Below are 20,135 nucleotides of genomic sequence, written 5' to 3'. Positions count from 1 at the left end.
TATTACCATTTAATTTATATTAATTTGTATAACACAAAAAAAATTATTTGATCAACTATTGTGGTTAAATAAAAAAGTTTTTTAAATCAATTGGACTATTTATTTGAGATGCTAGATAAACTGGATTTATATGTAGAGGTATTTTTTAACTGTGACTTATTAAACTAATTTGCATTTGTAGATATTTTCATCTCAAACATGTCGGTTAAAGAGTAATTTATAAATCATCATTTTAATTCCTAATTGATTTATTCATACACCTTACATGTACAAAAGTTATATAATTGTAAAGATCTGATCCATTTTTCCTTTTTTTTTTCTTAACTATATCTTTACCAAAACTTTCGCATTTTATTACAAATTCTAATTCAAGTATATAACAAACAGAAGAAATCAATATTAAAGTAAAATAAATGAACAAAGCATGTTCCAATGTAAGATAAAGTAATCTCCTAATTCCTATCCTTTTTATTATAAACAAATGGTTATTGACAGTATGAAATTATATAAATATTTTTTATTTTATGTTTGAAATTATGTAAATATTTTTTATTTTATATTATATGTCTATATACTTCCATTATAATTTATAAAATAATAATTTTTTTATAAGTTAAAAAATTATATTATACCAACTTATTAGAATCATTCATATAGCTTTTATCTGAACAAACAAAACAGTAAAAAGGATCATTCATATAGTTTGGTCAAGTCTCTTTGGTTTCTTGAATACTCCGCCCTTTTATTTATCAATATTTCTAGGTTAATTCAAAGATTTATAAAGTTAGCTCTGAAATAACATCAGGTTTTAAGATACAACAGAAGTGTTGCTTTTCTAGAGATTAGTTTTGAGGCACCATTTTAACATCCAATCATTCTTAGAAGGAAGTAACATAAACACGTGAATCTGAATTTACTTTTTAAGCTGGATTTGAATGGACCTAACAGAAAACCGACAAAAGCCTTGATAAATTCAAAAACCATCTTAAAATTCCAAGAAAAAATTTATTTGAATGACAATCATAAAAGTGACTCATTGATTCATTGATCAAGTGGTACTGATACAAGAGTCAATACGACATAATTTATTTGATACTGATATGAACAAGTTGGAAAGACATGGTCAGAATAGTTTCATTCCATTCTCAATCCATCTAAGCCATGCGCGTAGACTCTTTAAGGCTTAAATTTAATGATGTCCACAGACACAACATCGAAGGTGCTGCCAACTTTCAGCAAATTACAAATTAATTTACAATAATATATAAATATGAGAATTCAACAGGTCTACCTAGCTACCAAGCTGAGCGATGGATGCAGCAGCAGTAGCATACAGCAGCAGCTAGCTATGGTATCAGAAACAGACAGAAGAACAGACAACAGAAGAAAAGCATCGTCAAACATAGAAGCAGGAGAGACTAGGGACTAGAGAGCAGTACTAGACTCTACCATCATCTGTCTATCTCACTTTGTCCTTCATTCATTTTTATCATATATTCAAAATGTCTAATAAAAACTTCCCCTTTTCCTTTTTAGTTATTTTTCCATAACTACAACTCATATATTTTCTTCTCTGCACTCTTGCACTTGGAACATCTTTGCATTTATTTACACATACGTAGTGAATAGTGTCTGTAATGAATCAATAGAAACATGCTTATGACCAACGACTCAGGATTTTAACCATAATATAAGGTGTTCTTTGTATACGTGATCATGATGTGTTAAACAGTAGACCAAGTTTTTTTTTAAATATCAAGCTTTAAATTTGGATATTGATTTGGTTCTTTTACTGCATTTGGAATACATATATTTTTATACTTTTTGTTTTGGTATATGGGACAAATTCCTTAACAAAAAAGGGTACTGCTTTACAATTATGCATGAAATGTTGTTGTTTTGCATGAAATCTGAAGTATTATCAAGTGCTTGAAATTTATACTGAATGACTGTAACTGTTCAGCAAATATCCTCCTTTGTCCAACATCTTAATTAATCATTTTTGCTTTTAAAGAATGTACATGATGAACATTATGATGCTATCTTATGTCATTTCAATAGCCTTTTTCCTCCAATCATGATATATAAACTATGTAACACTTAGACTATGTGTTAAAAATGAGTTAGGTTTAGATTGAAGAAAAACTTATGAACTGAACCATTTGCTGCTAAAGTGTATAAAGATTGACTTTATGATCAGTTTTAAAATGTCAGTTACTTGTAGAAATATAACATGCATGGTTGTGGAAAGAAGAAACGCAGTAACACTGCTATGTTAAAAACAAAAAATAGAATAAAATAAACAGTTGCAGTATACAATCTAAGAGAATGTGAAAGAGTTTTCTCTGCAGGTCATCCCTTCCCTCCCATGCACAGGCACAGAGAAAAAGAGGAAGTTGCTGCTTTCTTCATTTATTAAACAGAGAATTTAAATGAGAATAATAACTTTAATATAAAATATTGAAGTCTGGTTTTCATATACTATCTAAATACTGCATTTATAAAAAATACATAAATTATTTTATTTGAAGATATTTCTCGTGTAAATTTTTTTAATTATTTGTGAACATGTATATATGGAGTGGTGTGATCAAATGGGATGCATAGGAACAAAAGTTATCTTTAAATTTAATTTAATTTAAAAAATTTATAGTGATTTATGTAAATTAGTAATCAAGTTAAGTTTATGAATGGAATTACATCCATTTGAGCAATAAACAAAACATCAATAGATATCAAACATCTTGGAAGACTTTAAATTCATTACATCATAATCCAGTTATAAGTTAGATTAGATATTGAACAATGATTAAATATAATTTTTAGTTCCTAAATGTAAAATAAAATTTTGTCCAAAATTTTAATATATTTTTGTTTATAAATTTTAAAAATAGATGCATATAATACTTTTAATTTAATTATATTAATTTTTTTAACATATTAAATACATTTCATATTATTAGTTAAATTGTTTGAAACAATTATTTCAATATCTATTAGAAAAACACATTTAATATGTTAAAAATAATTAATATAATTAAAGTAAAATCATTATATTCAATCAATTATTTTAAACTTTGGGATCTATCAAAATTTCGAAAATATACAATTTTAATTTAAATCATAATTTAAAAACTAAAAACCCATAAAATTATAAAAATAATTTAATTAATTAATTACGTTAAATTGTTGAAATAATGATAATAATATAATAGAAAAAAGGACCATCAGTTTTAGTAGCCATAGAAACTATAAAAAGCTATAAACTAAACCATAATTTCTTTCCTATAACTACTAGAGGGATTAATTTTAAGGAATTGAACAAAAACAAATACTTTTAATTAGTCAGAAAATTCATACTAGAGTCAATAACCTCTTGAAAGTAATGCACAAGCTTTCAAACATCAATTATGATGAAATAACTATCTTAAACGCAAAAATAATCATTATTTAAAAAACATGATCTTGATTTATAGAAGCATTAAGTAAACATTGATAAATACAATTTATTACTGGTAAATACAATCTACTGCCACAAAACACAGACAGCAAATTCTGAAGGAGGCAAATAATATATGAGAGAAAAATAATATTAAGATGAAAAACAAAAAACAGCTGAATAAAAACCAATATCCAAATGAGCACATGCATGGTGGATTCCCATGCTTGTCTTTGTACTCACTAAACAATGAAATATGGAGATGCATTGGAAGAAAAGAAAGAGTAACAATGGAGGTGAATTTTAAGAAATAGGTACAAAAAGGAATGGAAAGTTAGAATGAATGGGAGGACATAGCATCAGAGTACACTCCTGCATCCTAAAAACCTAAACCTAAGTCTAAGTCTAGGGCTAAGGATTCTGTACACCAAAATCCAATAGGTTAATGTTGTTGGAAGAGATAGCCACGTGTCTGTCATCACCCACCATGCTATTCACCTCTCCTGCTCGCAGGAACACTCTCACACACAGCCGTCCTTCTTCTTGCTCAATGTTCCAAACCCTCAAGAATGGCGTAGGGTTAGGAGAATAGGTTACCACGTACCCAAGGTTCATGCAACCCCACAACCCACGAACCCACGAACTCCTCAACACAAACCGGCTCATCAACTCCATCGTCCCCACGCGCCAAACCGTTCCCACCCCACCACGCTCCACCACCACAAACGCCTCCGAACTCACGTCCATCGAACTCACCACGAACCCCGACGCCGACATCTCGTCCCGCAGAAGAACCTCCGGGTTCCACGCGTTGAAACAGATCAGCCTCAAACCAGTGCATGCCACCACGAACTCATCCTCCGTCACGCGCACCCGCCCCACCGGGTCAACCAACTCCGTCAGCATGTGCCACCCCATAACCGTTTCCGGATCAGTTAACGACCCCCCAAGGAACAGGCGCTCCCCGCTCTCCGCGTTCCAAACCTGGAACGCACCTTCCGCTATCCCCGCGAACAGACCCACCCACCGCCGCCGCGTTCCCGCGAACCCGACCAAGACCCCGCTGTTCATCACGAACCCCGACACGACCCGCCGCGCTTGGCTCTGCCCATGCACGTTGATAGCGTCCACGTAGATGTCCCCGTCCAGCCTGGCGAAGGTGATGTCGGAGTCGGTGATAATGATTCCCGAGACAGAGCGCGAGTAGGGCCCGAAGAGGTGGCCGTGGTCGGACAGGTAGGTGCTGACGTGGTCGTAGGTTTCGAGGTCGAAGACCCGCACGGTGCCGTCTACGAAGCCGCACGCGAGGCGGGTGTCGGAAAGGGAGAGGCAGCGGCAGATCAAGCCCCGGCGATGCTCCGAAGGATCAAAGCGCGGAGTCAGAAACGACAGCCTTCCAGTCTCGAAGTTCGTAGCCGTCCGATGCCAGTTGATGTACTCGGTGTGCCACGTGTCCCTCACTCGGAACGTCCTTCGCCAGATGCGCCTCGTGAGGTGCTCCCACAGCAGATCCGAGCGCGACACCTCCCGCCACGTGGAACAAACCTGCATGGCCAATGCACAAATTTTCAATCATCATCACCGTTGTGAACCCAACTCCATATGAACCAACCAACCTAGCTCTAAGTTAAAATAGCTTTCCGTTTCACGAAAGCTGCATTGATAAATTGAGCAAGTCCCTAGAACTCTTTTCCACAAAAATAGAAAGCCAAGAAATTCTATTTTCATAATCTCACGTAAAACAAAAAGAAATGTGCACTAATATCTACCTGCTTTTCGTTAACTATAAGTAGGTATCAATGGATGAAAGACTGGAGAGAGAAACATTGAAGATGGCAGAAGCAGGTAGCTATGCTAAGCTAAGCTAAAACTCAGCTCAGCTAGCTGGGAGGGAGCAGAGAGGTAACCATCATTCGCGTCAGGAACCAAGCAAACCATAGCAATGACATCGCGTAGCAGATAAACAGATACTCGGGACTAGAGACAGACCACATTATCAGCTTCAAATTAACAACATTACACCCATTTAATTTTCATTATTATCATGTCAGTGTACTTATTTTCAGTTAGATACTTCAGAATCTTAGATAATCATGCCTCTGCCATATAGCATACTTTACGTATGGGATGAAATATCCATACATACACTGCCACCTACATTTCATACATACTTCGCCATCATCCACCACCATAAGATATATATCATGCAGTTCAAAAGGGTAAGGCTAATTAACATGCCCTAGAGAGAAAAAAGAGTGGGGAAGTAGCAAGCGAAAAGAAGAAGATACAGTGTTATTATGTGGTCCATTGCAGGTACACGGCTAGATAACGAAACTAGTCAATATCTAAGTTCCTGTTCGTGTAGGCGTGTGTGTAAAATGTAAACATGGTATGAAAAGCGTGCTTTCCCACAAACATTTCACTTTCATTTCCAAGAAAGGTATGCCCAAGTGCCTGTCTTGTTCCAAACACCGAATCTCTGGTTCTATTCACGCCCACAAAGACCAGTCCAATCCTACCCAGGTAAAAAAACTTGAGTAACAAATTCTTGGACAAACTATTGTTGTTTAGCAGTTAAAGAAAACATCACATAAACAAGGGTTCACAGCAAACACTTTAAAAAGAAAAAAACAAACTTTCATAGCTTCATATGTTTTTAATTATGAAACTCTGTTTATATAACAGGCGTTCGAACATATATTTATCCAAATAGATCCACCTTTATATATAGGGGTCATAGTTTATAAGTACAACTAAACAATATGCATGCCCCATCTCCCAAGTCCCAACTTTGTTGTGTGTGTAATTATCATATCGTATATAGTACAGCATATGATACTATTTTATTTATTGGGAAAGAAAACTAAAATTATAATAGGTGTGAACTTCCCAGATAGAAACAAAAGGAATGGAGTGTCGTCACGACAAGAATAGGGCTCCATGTGCCTTTTGGCGTTATGCAATAGCTGCTTTTTTGACCCCATTTTTAGATTATAAAATAAAATATTAAGCCAACCACTAATCACCGATTATTAAAAAATTCAAACCCTAATTGAGATTTGAGAAGGTGCAAGGCTTATCCTGCAACCAAAAATCATGCAACTGGTTGTTTCCAATAGAGTAGAAGGGTACTCTAACTGATAAAAGTAACTCTTCTCTAGTTTTATGAATGCAAGTAAAGGAAAATTGTTATTATTTTCACGGTAGGCATAAATGTACACGAAATCTGATTCCAGTTTTCCATTGCTTCGAAGCACACCGGGAAAGGTTGTTCTTTGAACACAAAATATATATATATATATATATATATATATATATATATATATATATAGAAAAAGATTAATTATTTTAATGCTGTGGACAGTTACCTTCTCTCACTGATCTCGATAATAAATAAAGAAAAAGAAATGGTGTGCTTCCGAAATATATATGCAACAGACTATATATGGAAATGGTACACTTGCAAGGACGCTGGGTATGAGACATTAATAACTATTTATGCTTCCATCCTTGTGTTATTGTTTAAGAAAGCAACTTCTTTTCAAACAAAAAAAAAACTGGTATCTATATATTTTGAGATAAAAAAAGGCATGCAATGGATCTTCTAGCCTAGATAGCAGGAAAAAGCTCAGTCAAAAAGGATTCATGCCGAGAAAGGGAAACGGCAAATCGAAGGCAGTGTGAGCATTTTGATTGGTTTGTGAAAAGGAGGTCCAAAACTAGACATTTTTGAAGGGGAAGAGAGAACAAACATTGCAAAGGAGAAAAATACACCCTTTTTTGAAAGGGACACACATATTTGGTTTGAAAAAGACACACGTAAAGTGCTTTCAAGGAACAGTTTCTTCTCGGATGCTTGAAGCATCTAAAACTTAAAACCTAAATCGGCACTCGTGTCTCCTTATCCATTCGGCTGAATCTTTGCCTCTAAAGTTTAAACACAGGAAAAAAAGTTTGCCGCACAAACATAAAAAGAGGGATGTTGATATAATGAAAATAATAATATTACATATAATATAATTAAGTTAGTCCATGGTGTTGATATTTATTGAAAATAAAAAAGAATCAGCGTCTGCAGGTTGCAATGCTAGATTCATGTTTGACTTGACCAATATTTTGTCCAGTTACGGAACTGAAAAAGCTATCAGTTACACATGCTGAAGATTCTACAAATCTTCATTTTAAGCAAATTGAGAATCCTTGGTCAGATTTAGCAAAGCAAACACAGGCAATGTGAACAATGATTGCATGTTTTTTATAGCAAAAGCGAAACGAGGGGTAAAGAGGAAGATGAAGATGGAGACGAAGGAAAAAAGGTAAAACAAAAAACAAAAAAACAAAATACCCGAAAAAAATATGCAAGGGCCTGAGCAGCAGCAAGACGTCCATTGTAGTTGGCAGCATCAATGGCGACTTGGTTGGCCAAAGCTTCAAGAAAAGGCTCAGGCAAGACCTCATTCATAGGACGTTGACGAGAGGAGGAAGGGCCTTCAAATTGAGCGGTTCTCCTCGTACTAGGGCCAGGGATATCAGGAGCAGCAACAACATCATATGGGGCTGAAGTTGATGATGACGATGATGACGAGGAAGAAGAAGAAGTAGTAGAAGACATGAGTGAGTGAAGTGGGTGGTGGCTATAAAAGTGGGGAAGGAGGACCAGACCGGAAAGGAACAAGGACAAAAAGGTAGAAGATAAGGACACAAAGTGAGGGACCCAAAAGGAGATGTCTGGGAATTCTTGGTTATATCATATGTGTCTGTGTTTCCCTTTAGCTTCCGTTTATCTCACTTTTAAACCAAACCTCTCTCTCACACACACACACCCCTTTCTTATTGCCTTTTTCTTTCTTTCTTTTTTTCTTTTTTTTTTCTTTTCTTTCTACCATAAATAAAACAATTATTCCAAATAAATGTAATATATTATTTACACTATCTCCTTCCCCTAGCTGGTCCTTTTTACATTAATGATATTTATTTGTGTTTTCTGGAGATGTTCCCGTGCTGCAATGCAGGGACTGCTTTGGGCTGGGTTTCAATCCAGCTATGGCAACTCCACTGGTACCATTGTCTTCAGGTGTTTTCAAACATACTTAAAATGCTACGTGGTGGTGGTCCTCCTCAAACCTCTTCTTCTCTATTTATATATATATATATATATATATATATATTATATATATATATATATATATATATATATATATATATATATATATATATATATATATATATATATATATATATATATATCTGTGTGTGTGTGTATTTTCCTCTTCTTCTACTTTGTCTGAAGTGGATTTTTCGATTGCTGAAATTAATTTATTTATTACTTTTAAGGACACTTTTTCATTGGTCAATTTTATTGTTTTTAAACTAGACTTGGCGACTGTCTAGATTAATTCATTTTCAAATACTTTATGATTAAATTATCATGTGAGAGAGAGTATGGAGGTGGTTTTGTTTTATCCATGTAGATTTAAATAATAATTGAATTGAACTGTTGCACTATTATTTTTTTTCTTTTGCCTGCTCATAACACAACCACACTTTGCTTTTCTAAATCATAAAATAATTATCGTGTCATATTTTGTCTGCAACTAAATTTATTTTAAATGAGATGTTTGGATAAGTTTGATGACTGGTATATGTAAATAGGTTATTTTTATTTGTTTTGTTTAGTGTAGAAGAAACTGGTTGAGATGACTCGTTTTTACTCCTTAAACTAAAAAATGTCGTCCTTTTTTAGCCTTGGGCTGAGTTTAAAGTAGATTAACAGGATATAATTGAAATTCAATCATGTGTTAGAATGACATTGGATTAAACTTTTGCATGTTTCTATGAGATTTAGTATAATTTTAGTTGTAATGATTTAATGTTTATTTATATTTTTTTATTCTTAATAAGGTCTCTATATTTTTTAGAACAAAAAAATTATGTGATTTTATGTTAAATTAATGTTAATATTGTTTAAAGGATAATAAATTTATAGGTATTAATATCATTTAGAGATAGAAAAAAGGAGAGAATAAATCTCAATTCATTACTGTTTAAACAATATTAATTATGAGTGACAAAACAAGCCAACCTAGATTGTATAAGTTCGGTCTGTCTTTGATTTGTCAAAAATAAGCTGGATTGGGCTGGTCCACCACTTAATAAAGAGTTGACTTTTACAACTCGATTTATTGAGGGGTGTTGCTCCCTCCACCACCCCCAAGTACTTCTGCACCTCTCCACTATTTTCTTTTATTCCAAAAATACTCTACACTTTTCCACTATTTTCTTTTATTTCAAAAATAGCTTACACCTCCCCACTATCCTTAACAATCTTTCTCTTTCTCTCTCTGCATTAATGGAGCATTATCTTTCTCTTTCTGTCTCTACATTAATGGAGCATTTAAACTTGTGATATATTGCAAAATATAAAATTGAGAGGAAACTTCAATATTAGTGTTTCTACGGCTTCCATTTTATATAAACTTAAAGGTTAGATACAAATACAAAATAATAAACATAATAATATTAATAGTAAATAATATATTATTATTATTATATACTAACTTTATAATGACGAAAGAACTAAATAAATACCGAATCTTTAACAAATAACTTTTCTTTTATATTTTAAGTATTTAATAATATTTTTATATTATTTATCTAATTAATTAAATACTTTATTCAAGTTATTTGAGTCAAACATGTCAGTAAGTTAAAACATAATATAATGTTAAAAATTATAGATATTAAATGTAAAAAAGACACACATATATATAAACATTTTTCTAGAAATTTAGAACAAAATTCTACCATTTATTAAGTGATTTGAAGAAAAAAAAATATATTGAACAATGAAAATAAGATTGAATCAAGCTTATTTAAGGAAAAGTGTAAATAAAATTTTGTAATATATCACAAGTTTAAATCTGAACCATGTGAATGTTCCATTAATGTGGAGAGAGAAAGAGAAAGATTATGTGGGGAGGTGTAGGGTAATTTTGGAATAAAAGAAAATATTAGGGAGGTGTAGAATATTTTTGGAATAAAAGAAAATAGTGAGGAGGTGCAGGAGCACTTGGGGTGGTGGAGGGAGCAACACCCTTCATTGAGTTATCGAACTGTTGGGCTAATCGGCCTATTGGGCTGACTGTCAAACATACTACCAAGTTAATGCCGGTGTCTGATCCCAGATGAGTTGTTGGTATGTCTGGTTGCATTTGATTGATTTGTCACTTATTTTATTACACATCATGTCTGTATTTGACTTATTTATCACTTATTTTATTATAACATTCTGTCTGCATTTGACTGATTTGTCACTTATTTTATTACAATATTCTGTCTGCATTTGACTCATTTGTCACTTATTTTATTAAAACATTTTGTCTGCATTTGATTGGTTTGTCACTTATTTTATTATAACATTTTGCATTTGAATTTTTCATAATATATCAAAACATATTCATACATTAAATATTTTTTGTTTAGACAATTTATTCAATCACTACAATACTAGATTTTAAAAATTAACAATCATCTTCGTCGTAATTTTTAAGTTCAATGTTCATCATTCCCCTTTTCAAGGTTATTAGGTACATATTAGAAGAACTTCCTTCCACCACTCTTCCATCTTCGTCAATATCACCATCTAAATAATGAAACACATGCTTAGAAGTGAAAGTACAAATTATTACTTCAACATTCTTTTAGCTATAAATAACTCTCATGCTTACTCAAAATCCTTTAACCTATACTCAAAATAGATTCAATTACAACTGTCAAACTGGTCAGGCTAGCTTGTCGGAGTGACGAGTTTTTCACATTAGGTTTTTTTAACAATATTAATTGTAATAATAATAGAAATAAGAAAGTCAAATAATATAAAAAGAAAATAAAAATTATTTACATATATTAAATTTTAAGATTCTATATCAAAGTAATATATATTTCAAAAGTGATTAGTATGTCCTCTTTCATTCTATTTATACATATATATGTATATGTGTGCCAAATAAAGCATATAAATCCGATTGAATCCAATGCATTGTATTGTGATCATTGAGGGAAAGGAGACACTAGTCTCCAGTGAACATTGCCTTTTTCCCTGAATGTTTCGAAGCAGAGAAAATCTTTGATGGTCAGAGCAATAATCGCAAAAACAAAAGTGAGCGTGAATTCACTGTCCCTCATTTTTGTGCCACTATTATGACCCTTCATAATCCACTCTCTACACTATACAATCTATACCCACAAAACAAAAAGTTATATTTTCCAATCATTTTTCCATCTTTTTTTCACCTGTTCATCTTGCAAGCACATGCACAACAGCCAAAAGATCAACAACCTTTATCTTTGTTCGATCGAGAAAACGACCCTTTGAGTTTTCTTAAACAAAGGTTTCCAAATTTATGGTAATGCTCCTAATTTTTTCTGTACCTTATTTACTTGTGTTCATCAGATAAGGTTTCAATTGAATGTTACTATATAACCTTTAGAATGAAAAAAGTGTTGGACCTTTTTACTTATTCAAGTCCGTTATTGGACCCAGTCTCTTCCCTTTTACATCATTACAAAATCTTCGTGAAGTCAAGATTCTAATCTTATCACCTTTACCTTTTATTCTTTGAAACTTTTGAATAGAATAACATCTTTATCCTCTGCTCTTTGTCCCCTTCGATTTTCTATTCAAGGAGAAATATTATTTCTAGCTTCCATTCCCAACTGCAAAAAATTTACGTTTTTTATTTAGTTTAAGGTCGGTGAAAAAATTTTCATGGATCACTAAAGAAATGCACATGAATGAAAATGCACATAAAAAAAATAAAATTTATGTTATAGTCATTGTAATCAATTTCACATCCTTCTTCCACATAACATGAGAAAAAGAATCTAATTTGCTTGCTAATTCAAGGAATTTTTTTCTGACTATCTTTCTTTAGATGTAATGAAAATATTAACTGGAAGATAAATCCGAACAACCTAATTTTTTTGAAAAGTTTTCGTTATTATACAAAATTTAATAATAAGTAAAATTTATGAATCAGATAAATGTGCCTAAATTAGTGTATTTTTTAAAATTACTTTATTAATCCATAGAAATCGTTTTGTTTAGTTTCTCTAATGTAACAAAAACACGTATAAAACATAATGTTTTCGTTATTTTTTTAACTGAATTGTAGACACGTTGATATTGAATCTATAAAAAAATCCAATAGTCTAAAATAACTTTTCCAAAGTGAGATACTTGATTCAATGTTCTATGCTCACCTTTTGTCCCGATGTATTGGCAAATTGGAAGAATGGAACTCATTTGCATACAATCACGAATCTTCTTCCACATTATCGTATTTAAATTTTTCGTAGATATATATCAATTCTTTTTTATTTGTTTGTCGAGACAAATCTTGTACCACTTTATATTACAAACAATAATTTTATGAGAATAATATTAAATATAGTTAAGTTAATAAATTTTATATGTCATTAGACTTTGATAGTTATTTTACTTATATTTGTATTTAAATTTAGAGATAAAGGTTATTTTATTTTGCATTGATTCAAGCCTCAAAATTATTAATAAGTATATTTTCTAATATACCTTTTAAGCATGTAATCTTATATTAGTTGAATTTATAAATAGTATTAATTTATTTTACATTGATTTAAACCTCAAAATTATTAATCAGTGAATTATTCTTCTCACTCGTTATTTTTGTTCATTTTGATTCTTTTATTGTTTTTTTGTTTAATTTAACTTTTCAAATTTTAAATTTTTTTTAATTTAATTATTTCTGCTAAGTTAGCGTCGGCTTTCCTACATATCACCTGTTAATTTGTAAAATTTATAACTTTTTTTAAAATGTTTTTAATTTAAAAAATATATATAAACGGTCACGTAAATCATGATCATATCACAACAAATTATGTTTTTTAACTAAAAAGTAAAAAATAATAATAAAAACTTCACATTCCCATATTATATATTTACGAACACAATGTTAACATCAACTTTACATAAATAATCAAATTAATTTTTTTTTAAATTAAAAACTAAAGAAAACCTAAAAATAATAAATAAACCAAAATGAACCAAACCAAGAAGACTAAATTACAAATTAAATCTTACAAATTTCACTAACAAATATTTATTAACCAATAATTCCATCAACTATTCAAATTTCGATGTATTTGAAAATTTTATTTTTATAGATAATCAGTCATGGTCAACAAATTTTATTTTACTTATTAAAAAAAATTATCGATAATTAATACAATTGTAGTAGTGTAACTCAAGTCCAAACAATATTTTCATCTTTCCCTTCCAAATTCATACACGCATGCCTAGGATAGTCTCGCTTATCTTATACCTTTGTCTTAAGAAACTTCTAGCTAAGAAGAACATATCCAGCACTGATTAGCTTCGAGGTAAACCATTTAATTGAAATTATTCCTGAGTTCTTCCGTTACTTATAATCAAGGTTTTTTTTTAAAAAATAAGATTATTAGATATAAAGGTAGAACAAAAATATAAAGAAAGAAGGATTGCATGCAGGTTGTGAAGGAGAGGATGAAAATGAAGTCATTCTTTAACATTTTAACAGAATATTTTGTCAATTTTACATTTTTACATCAATTTTAATTTTTTTTAAATGTTACCTTCGTATCTAATCCACATTTTTTCTATTTTATTTATGTTGACGATAATATATATTTTTTTGTAACATCTCAAAAATATAGCTTCAAACTATATTTAAGATTACTTACATTTACAATAAAAATAGAACAACTATAGAAAATAAATTTTAACTTACAGTTATCCTAAAATAACCATAAATTAAAAACTTTACAGAAACCTACACTGATACAATCCAAAAGGGCAGACCGATCGATTATACAAGAAGTGTATTAACCGAGCGGTCCTATACTAAATACCAAAACAAAGTCAAGACCGAATGGTCTTACTCTTAGCAGAGACCATCCTCTTTTGTCAGCGCCTGCTTCAGAGAAGCTTCTGCACCTTCTGCTGACACCTACAGGGTGATCATCGCAAAGACAAGGACGACCGAACAGACAACATGACAAGATAGGAAAATAAGGGTAAGCTAGTGTAATTTAATTAACTATGTAAACAGATAACTCACATAAATTTGATAAAAATCAATAAGTTCATCATGCAACAAACAATCATACATTTCCAACCATAATCATACAATAATGCACGTAATGATTGTTCACTTTACTCTGAGTGTCCGGACTGTATGAATTATGTAGCTACGACGTTCTTGCACTCGTGGAAAGGTAATATGGAAAATCATCAGAATTACCATAGTTGGAAACCCAAGCCGTCCACACGAGGTTACCCTTCATCCCTCACTGTAACTGGAAACCTAAGTCTACACATGAGTTTAGTCTGATAGCTGGAACCCCAAGCTATACGCAATCAGGCCTCTTGCTATTCTCACCACATGCGCCATCATTCTCTACTTGAGACTCGGTGACCATTAAAATGTCAGGATGAACGACAATTTAGTCTGACCATATTCATACTTTACAATTCCATAATCATTTTTGAGATATTCCTCCTTGGAACTAGGGATGGCAACGGTTCGAGTTGGACATGGATAGTGTCTACCCGCAACCCGACCCCACAAAAAAAAAATCCACCTGTTACCTGACCCACTACCCACACGGATATCCGCTTAAAAAATACCCACGGATATCCATGGATACCCGCAAATATTTAAAAAAATATATTTTTATAAAATATTATAATAAAATTATAAAAAATATATAAAATATAATATATATTAAATTAAATATAAATTAAAATTTAATTTTAATTGTATTTAACCTTATAAAATATAAATTAATGTTAATTTTAATTAAATTTAACTTAATAAAATATAAATTAAATTTTTATTTTTATTTTTCGAGGGTAGCGGATATCCACGGGTACAGATAGTATAATACTCGCATCTGACCCGTTTATAAGCGGGTATTAAAAACCCCGCTACCCGCAATCTGCGGGTAGTAAATATCCATGGTTACCAACTATCCGTCGCGGATTTTATCCTCGGAAATCCGCGAGCGTGAATTTTTTTGTCATCCCTACTTGGAACACTCGTTCATATCCATATAATACAAATCACATCATACTTCTTCATATCCATACTATTCCATTCATATCACATTTAAGTATAATCAAACTCATCAGTAAAACAACCAACATTCTTGAATACAACCGAACGGGAGAAACTTTCCCTACATACTAACATGACCGAAAGGTCATTTAAGAGCAAGACTTAAGCATGAGCGTAACACAGTTTTAGGACCGAATACTAGAACAACCGAAAACTATAGTTAAATTGAACGTTTTCACCTTATGCCGAACATTATCGGCTTAGACCGAACACTCTGTGACTGGTGGAGACTGAACGGTTACTCACTTCCCAAAGGATAGGACTGAACAGTTCATACAGATAAGACTAAAGAAGTGGTCGTACACTATTTAGGACCGACCACTAAGAGAGACCGGAAGATCGTTAACAGGTAAGGCACATCAGAAGTCGAACGTAGTTAAGACCGAACACAAATACCAAACCGAGTACCAGTGCAAGACCGAGCACTTTCCAGACCGAGTGCTAGCACAAGACCGAGCACTACCAAGATCAAGTGCCAGAACAAGACCGAGCACTATATCAAACGAGCGTTGGTCCAAGACCAAGCACTTACCAAGAACGAGCGCTAGTACAAGACTGAGCACTACCAAGACAGTACATGACCGAGCGATATCGCTAGCATAACGGCTAGTACAAGACCGAGTGCTTAGTGCATCACCGAGCACTACTAAGACCGAGCGGTAGTACAGAATAAGCACTACCGAGACCGAACGCTACTAAGGCCGAAAGATCATGAACTGGGAGGATTTCAAAGAAACCGAACCCAATTAATAACCGAACACAGAAGAAGGCCGAATGGTCAACACTAACCATTTCAGCATTCTGCATAATTCTGCAAAACTTCTGCAGAATTATGAAAAGCACCCAACATGACCATTTCTAAACACTTTGGCTAACTTCAAATCCTCACAACTTGAATTGTATATCGATACACACCTAATTTGATATACTTAAACTTCAATAACACTAATCTAAAGAGTTTCATGACATATTTCTCCTTAAAATACACAAAAATAAGAACCCAAGAACCCAAGGTCAGATTTCTCACTTCCCATAACCTACCGAAGAACTTAAAGACTCTAACCAATCTAACTAAACATGCTCAGACACAATTCATTATCAAATTTCATTTTTAGCTTCAACTTCTCAATTCCTCATATTCACTTTCTTCAACCAAGTAACAACCGAACACCATTTCAGCAAAAAAAAAATGAAACAGTTCACAGGATCTCGATCATACATACAAATCAACAACCCAATCTTTCAATCATACATGCATCACTTAAACAATCAATTCCAATACAGAAAACGTTAATTAAATTACTAACTTTCCTCACCTCAAACAGACCGAACATCTTCTATCCTCCAGAAATTTGTGCCCAATTTCAAAAATTCTATAAACACTTAAAGCTCACCGATTGATGTGAAAAGTTCAACCAAAGGACCAGAAATGTGATCAAAATTGGGAAAAGAACACTGATGAACACATGCAACCAGAAACTTGGCTTGCATGTGTTTAAAAGTTATAGAATCTAACAATAATCTAAGAAAACAAGACTTACCAACTCTAAACCAGACTTTGATCGGTGGAGATTGAAGATCTTGACTCCCAAATTACTTAGACGGTGGCTGTTTGAGGGAAAGATGAAAGGAGATAAAGAATTTCTAGAAAAAAGAAGGAGAAAAGGTAGTAGAGGTTTGAGTTTTTAGAGAGATGTAGCTTTCTGAGAAAATGAGATGAGCTGTGATTTGAAAAATTCTTTAAAATGTTAAATCTCTTTTGATTGAGACATCTGTCCCTCTCTTTCAGGTGTCATTTTCAGGGTTTTACATTTTCTAAATAAAAATAGTTTATTTTTTATATAATATTTAATTGAATAAAAAAATGTTATAAAATTGAAGGTGGCTAAAAAAAGAAAAGGTAATGGTATATAACCTGGCTGGCGAGACAGTGTAACATATTTTAGGTTATCCGGTTGATATATTTGTTGATTACTATTGGGAGTATCGAATTGAAAAGAATAAAACCCCAAAAACAAAAGGTACACAATGGAAAATAGTGAAAGTAACAGGGAAAGTACGTCAGAAAGTTACAATTCAAGCAGCTTTAGATCCTACATAAATCTTCAGGTAAAGCATACGTACACTATACGTACCGTAGCATACCAGTATCTGTACTAAAACTGTATAAATATTAATATCAGTGGGATTTGATACTAAAATAACATTATTTTTGTTTCTTTCTTTTTTTACACCAAATGAGAATTTTTTTAATACTTTGTATTTATTATCTTTCTTTTTTCATTCAAAAGAAGAACAAACCTCTGTATTATCATCTACAAATATTATTATGAAAATATATTTGGTTTTAAAGGAATGTGAAGAATGTTGTATGATTTATGTAGTCGATGTCTAATGGAATAAAATGTCGCTGTAATGTTTTATTTATTAAATACTCGAACTTTAGAATTGATATTGATATGTATAAATAACATGCGTAATAAATATATATATATATATATATATATATATATATATATATATATATATATAACTCACAATAAAAAAATATATAGATATTACTTGCAATAATCGAATCGAATTGAACTCAGTGATTACAGTGGTTCAATTAGAAATTGAAATCCTCAAACTAGTATGTTTCTTTTAAATTCTAAGGTTTTATTTCATTGTATAAATATTAACCTTTTATTTTGTTATACATTTTTTTTTGTTTTAATAATCAAATTGAACTTATAAGTTTTACTGGTGCAATTGTAAATCGATTTTCTGGATAGTTCTTTTTTTCTAAGATTTTCTTGTATTATACAAACATCATTAACCTTTTATTTTATCCTACCAGTGTTTTTCTTTTTTATTCTACAATTTTATTTCATTTGGAAAAGAAAGGAAACAAGAAAAAAAAAACAAAAGAAGATGGAAGATGAAAAAAATATTTTAGTAAAAATAGAAAATAAATATATTACTATTGTTATTATCTTGCTTGTTTAAAATATATATAATCATACAAGTGGCGATAATAAAAACTACAATTTTATAAATATAAAAGCAAATGTTAGATAAGTATTCTGCGTGTAACTTTTATCACTTATTATACTTTTTAAGTGATTTATACATGATTGTGAGTTTATGCAATAAATCAAGTGATGGTATGCATCTCAAAACTAATGTTAATTTAAAAATAAAATAAAATTGGCATTTGTACCATATGATCGGGCGGTCTCCATTGACCACAAGAAAGACATGACCAGACGACCGTTTACGAGACAAATTGACCGGTTCGGACGGTCGACCTCATAAGCGTAAATGGTTGATTATTAGGGGATTAAGGTAAATCACGATTATGCCTACTGGAACAAGATTTGGGCAAGATTAAAACATGGCTAATCTCAGACCCATGTCAAAAAACTATAAATGTAAGTCAAAGGCAACAGGTAGGCAGGGACAATTACTGTGCATTTATTACTGTCATTATTGTATTGCATACTGAACAGTTCAACTACTGACTTGGGACAGAAAGAGCAAGACCAGACGGCGAGGAAGGACAAATTGTGAAAGTGTTTAGTGACTCAGCCTATAACCGAAACTAACATTTAAATGTTAGATTTTTAGATTCAACCAAAGAGTAGATTGAACTATTTGTTGCTCCAGGACATGAACAAGAATTCTTGATCTGTTCTGAAAAAATATCACTTGAGTGGGATTTATTCCCTTAATTCACATATATCTATTTATAATTCATATAGATACTTTGAAATGTTGTTGTATGTATGTGTCCAAATGTATAAGCCAGATTATTATATTGATGAATATGAATGTAGACATGACGATGATTCATTAAAACTACAAGTAAGACATATAAATGATAAGATTAATGTTCAACATGAGAGTCACGGAAATTGAATTGATTATGAACTAGTTTTATTGGATTAATATATTAACAAATTTCCTTAATTTTATTGAATTGATGTGATTAACAAATTTCTTTAGCAGTAATTTGATACAAAGAAAAAATAAAATAATATAATAATTTTATATGTTATATTCAAAATAATATCATGGAAACCCAGTGAATGTAATCTATTATAATAAACTATTAATTATAGAGGTAAACTTTAAAAGTTTAGTATGTTTTTTATGTAAAGGTATTGCATGTTTTATAAGGTTGATAAAAAATAAACAATCACAGTCCAATGTGAAAATTTTGTATTGTTTTTCTTTTGTTGATTATTTTAGAAGACTGGTTATATTTTCTTGTGAAAATGCAAATATTTTCAAGATAATTATCATAGATATTATGCATAGAGATATAACTATTAATATTTATAGTGATTATTAATATTAATTTAGTTAAAGTACTTTTGATTACATGAGGTATTGGTGAATGTTAAAATGTAGAGGTTTAATTATTTTGAATGAAAGAGAAATATAATTAAAAAAATGTGGCTTATTTGATAGTTTGTGATTGGTATTTTTTAAATATACGTATCAATAAAATTGATATT

The 20,135-nt window shown here is 31.6% G+C and overlaps 1 protein-coding gene across 1 annotated transcript; it reads right to left on the bottom strand.

The window, feature by feature from the left end:
* Positions 1-3,627: 3,627 nt before the first annotated feature.
* On the bottom strand, positions 3,628-8,180 carry LOC148204735 (transcriptional regulator STERILE APETALA-like). Its single transcript, XM_088104127.1, has 2 exons — positions 7,785-8,180; positions 3,628-4,984 (listed from the first exon to the last, which is right to left on the bottom strand). Exons 1-2 carry the CDS (start codon positions 8,049-8,051, stop codon positions 3,851-3,853), a joined length of 1,401 nt encoding a protein of 466 aa, XP_087960253.1. The 5' UTR covers positions 8,052-8,180; the 3' UTR covers positions 3,628-3,850.
* Positions 8,181-20,135: the final 11,955 nt, after the last annotated feature.

This window comes from Vigna umbellata, chromosome 1, assembly GCF_029865625.1.
Source record: "Vigna umbellata cultivar VRB3 chromosome 1, Vumbellata_1.0, whole genome shotgun sequence".
NCBI lineage: Eukaryota > Viridiplantae > Streptophyta > Magnoliopsida > Fabales > Fabaceae > Vigna > Vigna umbellata.
The sequence above is the reverse complement of the archived record's forward strand: the minus strand, read 5'-3'. Positions and strand labels throughout refer to the sequence as shown.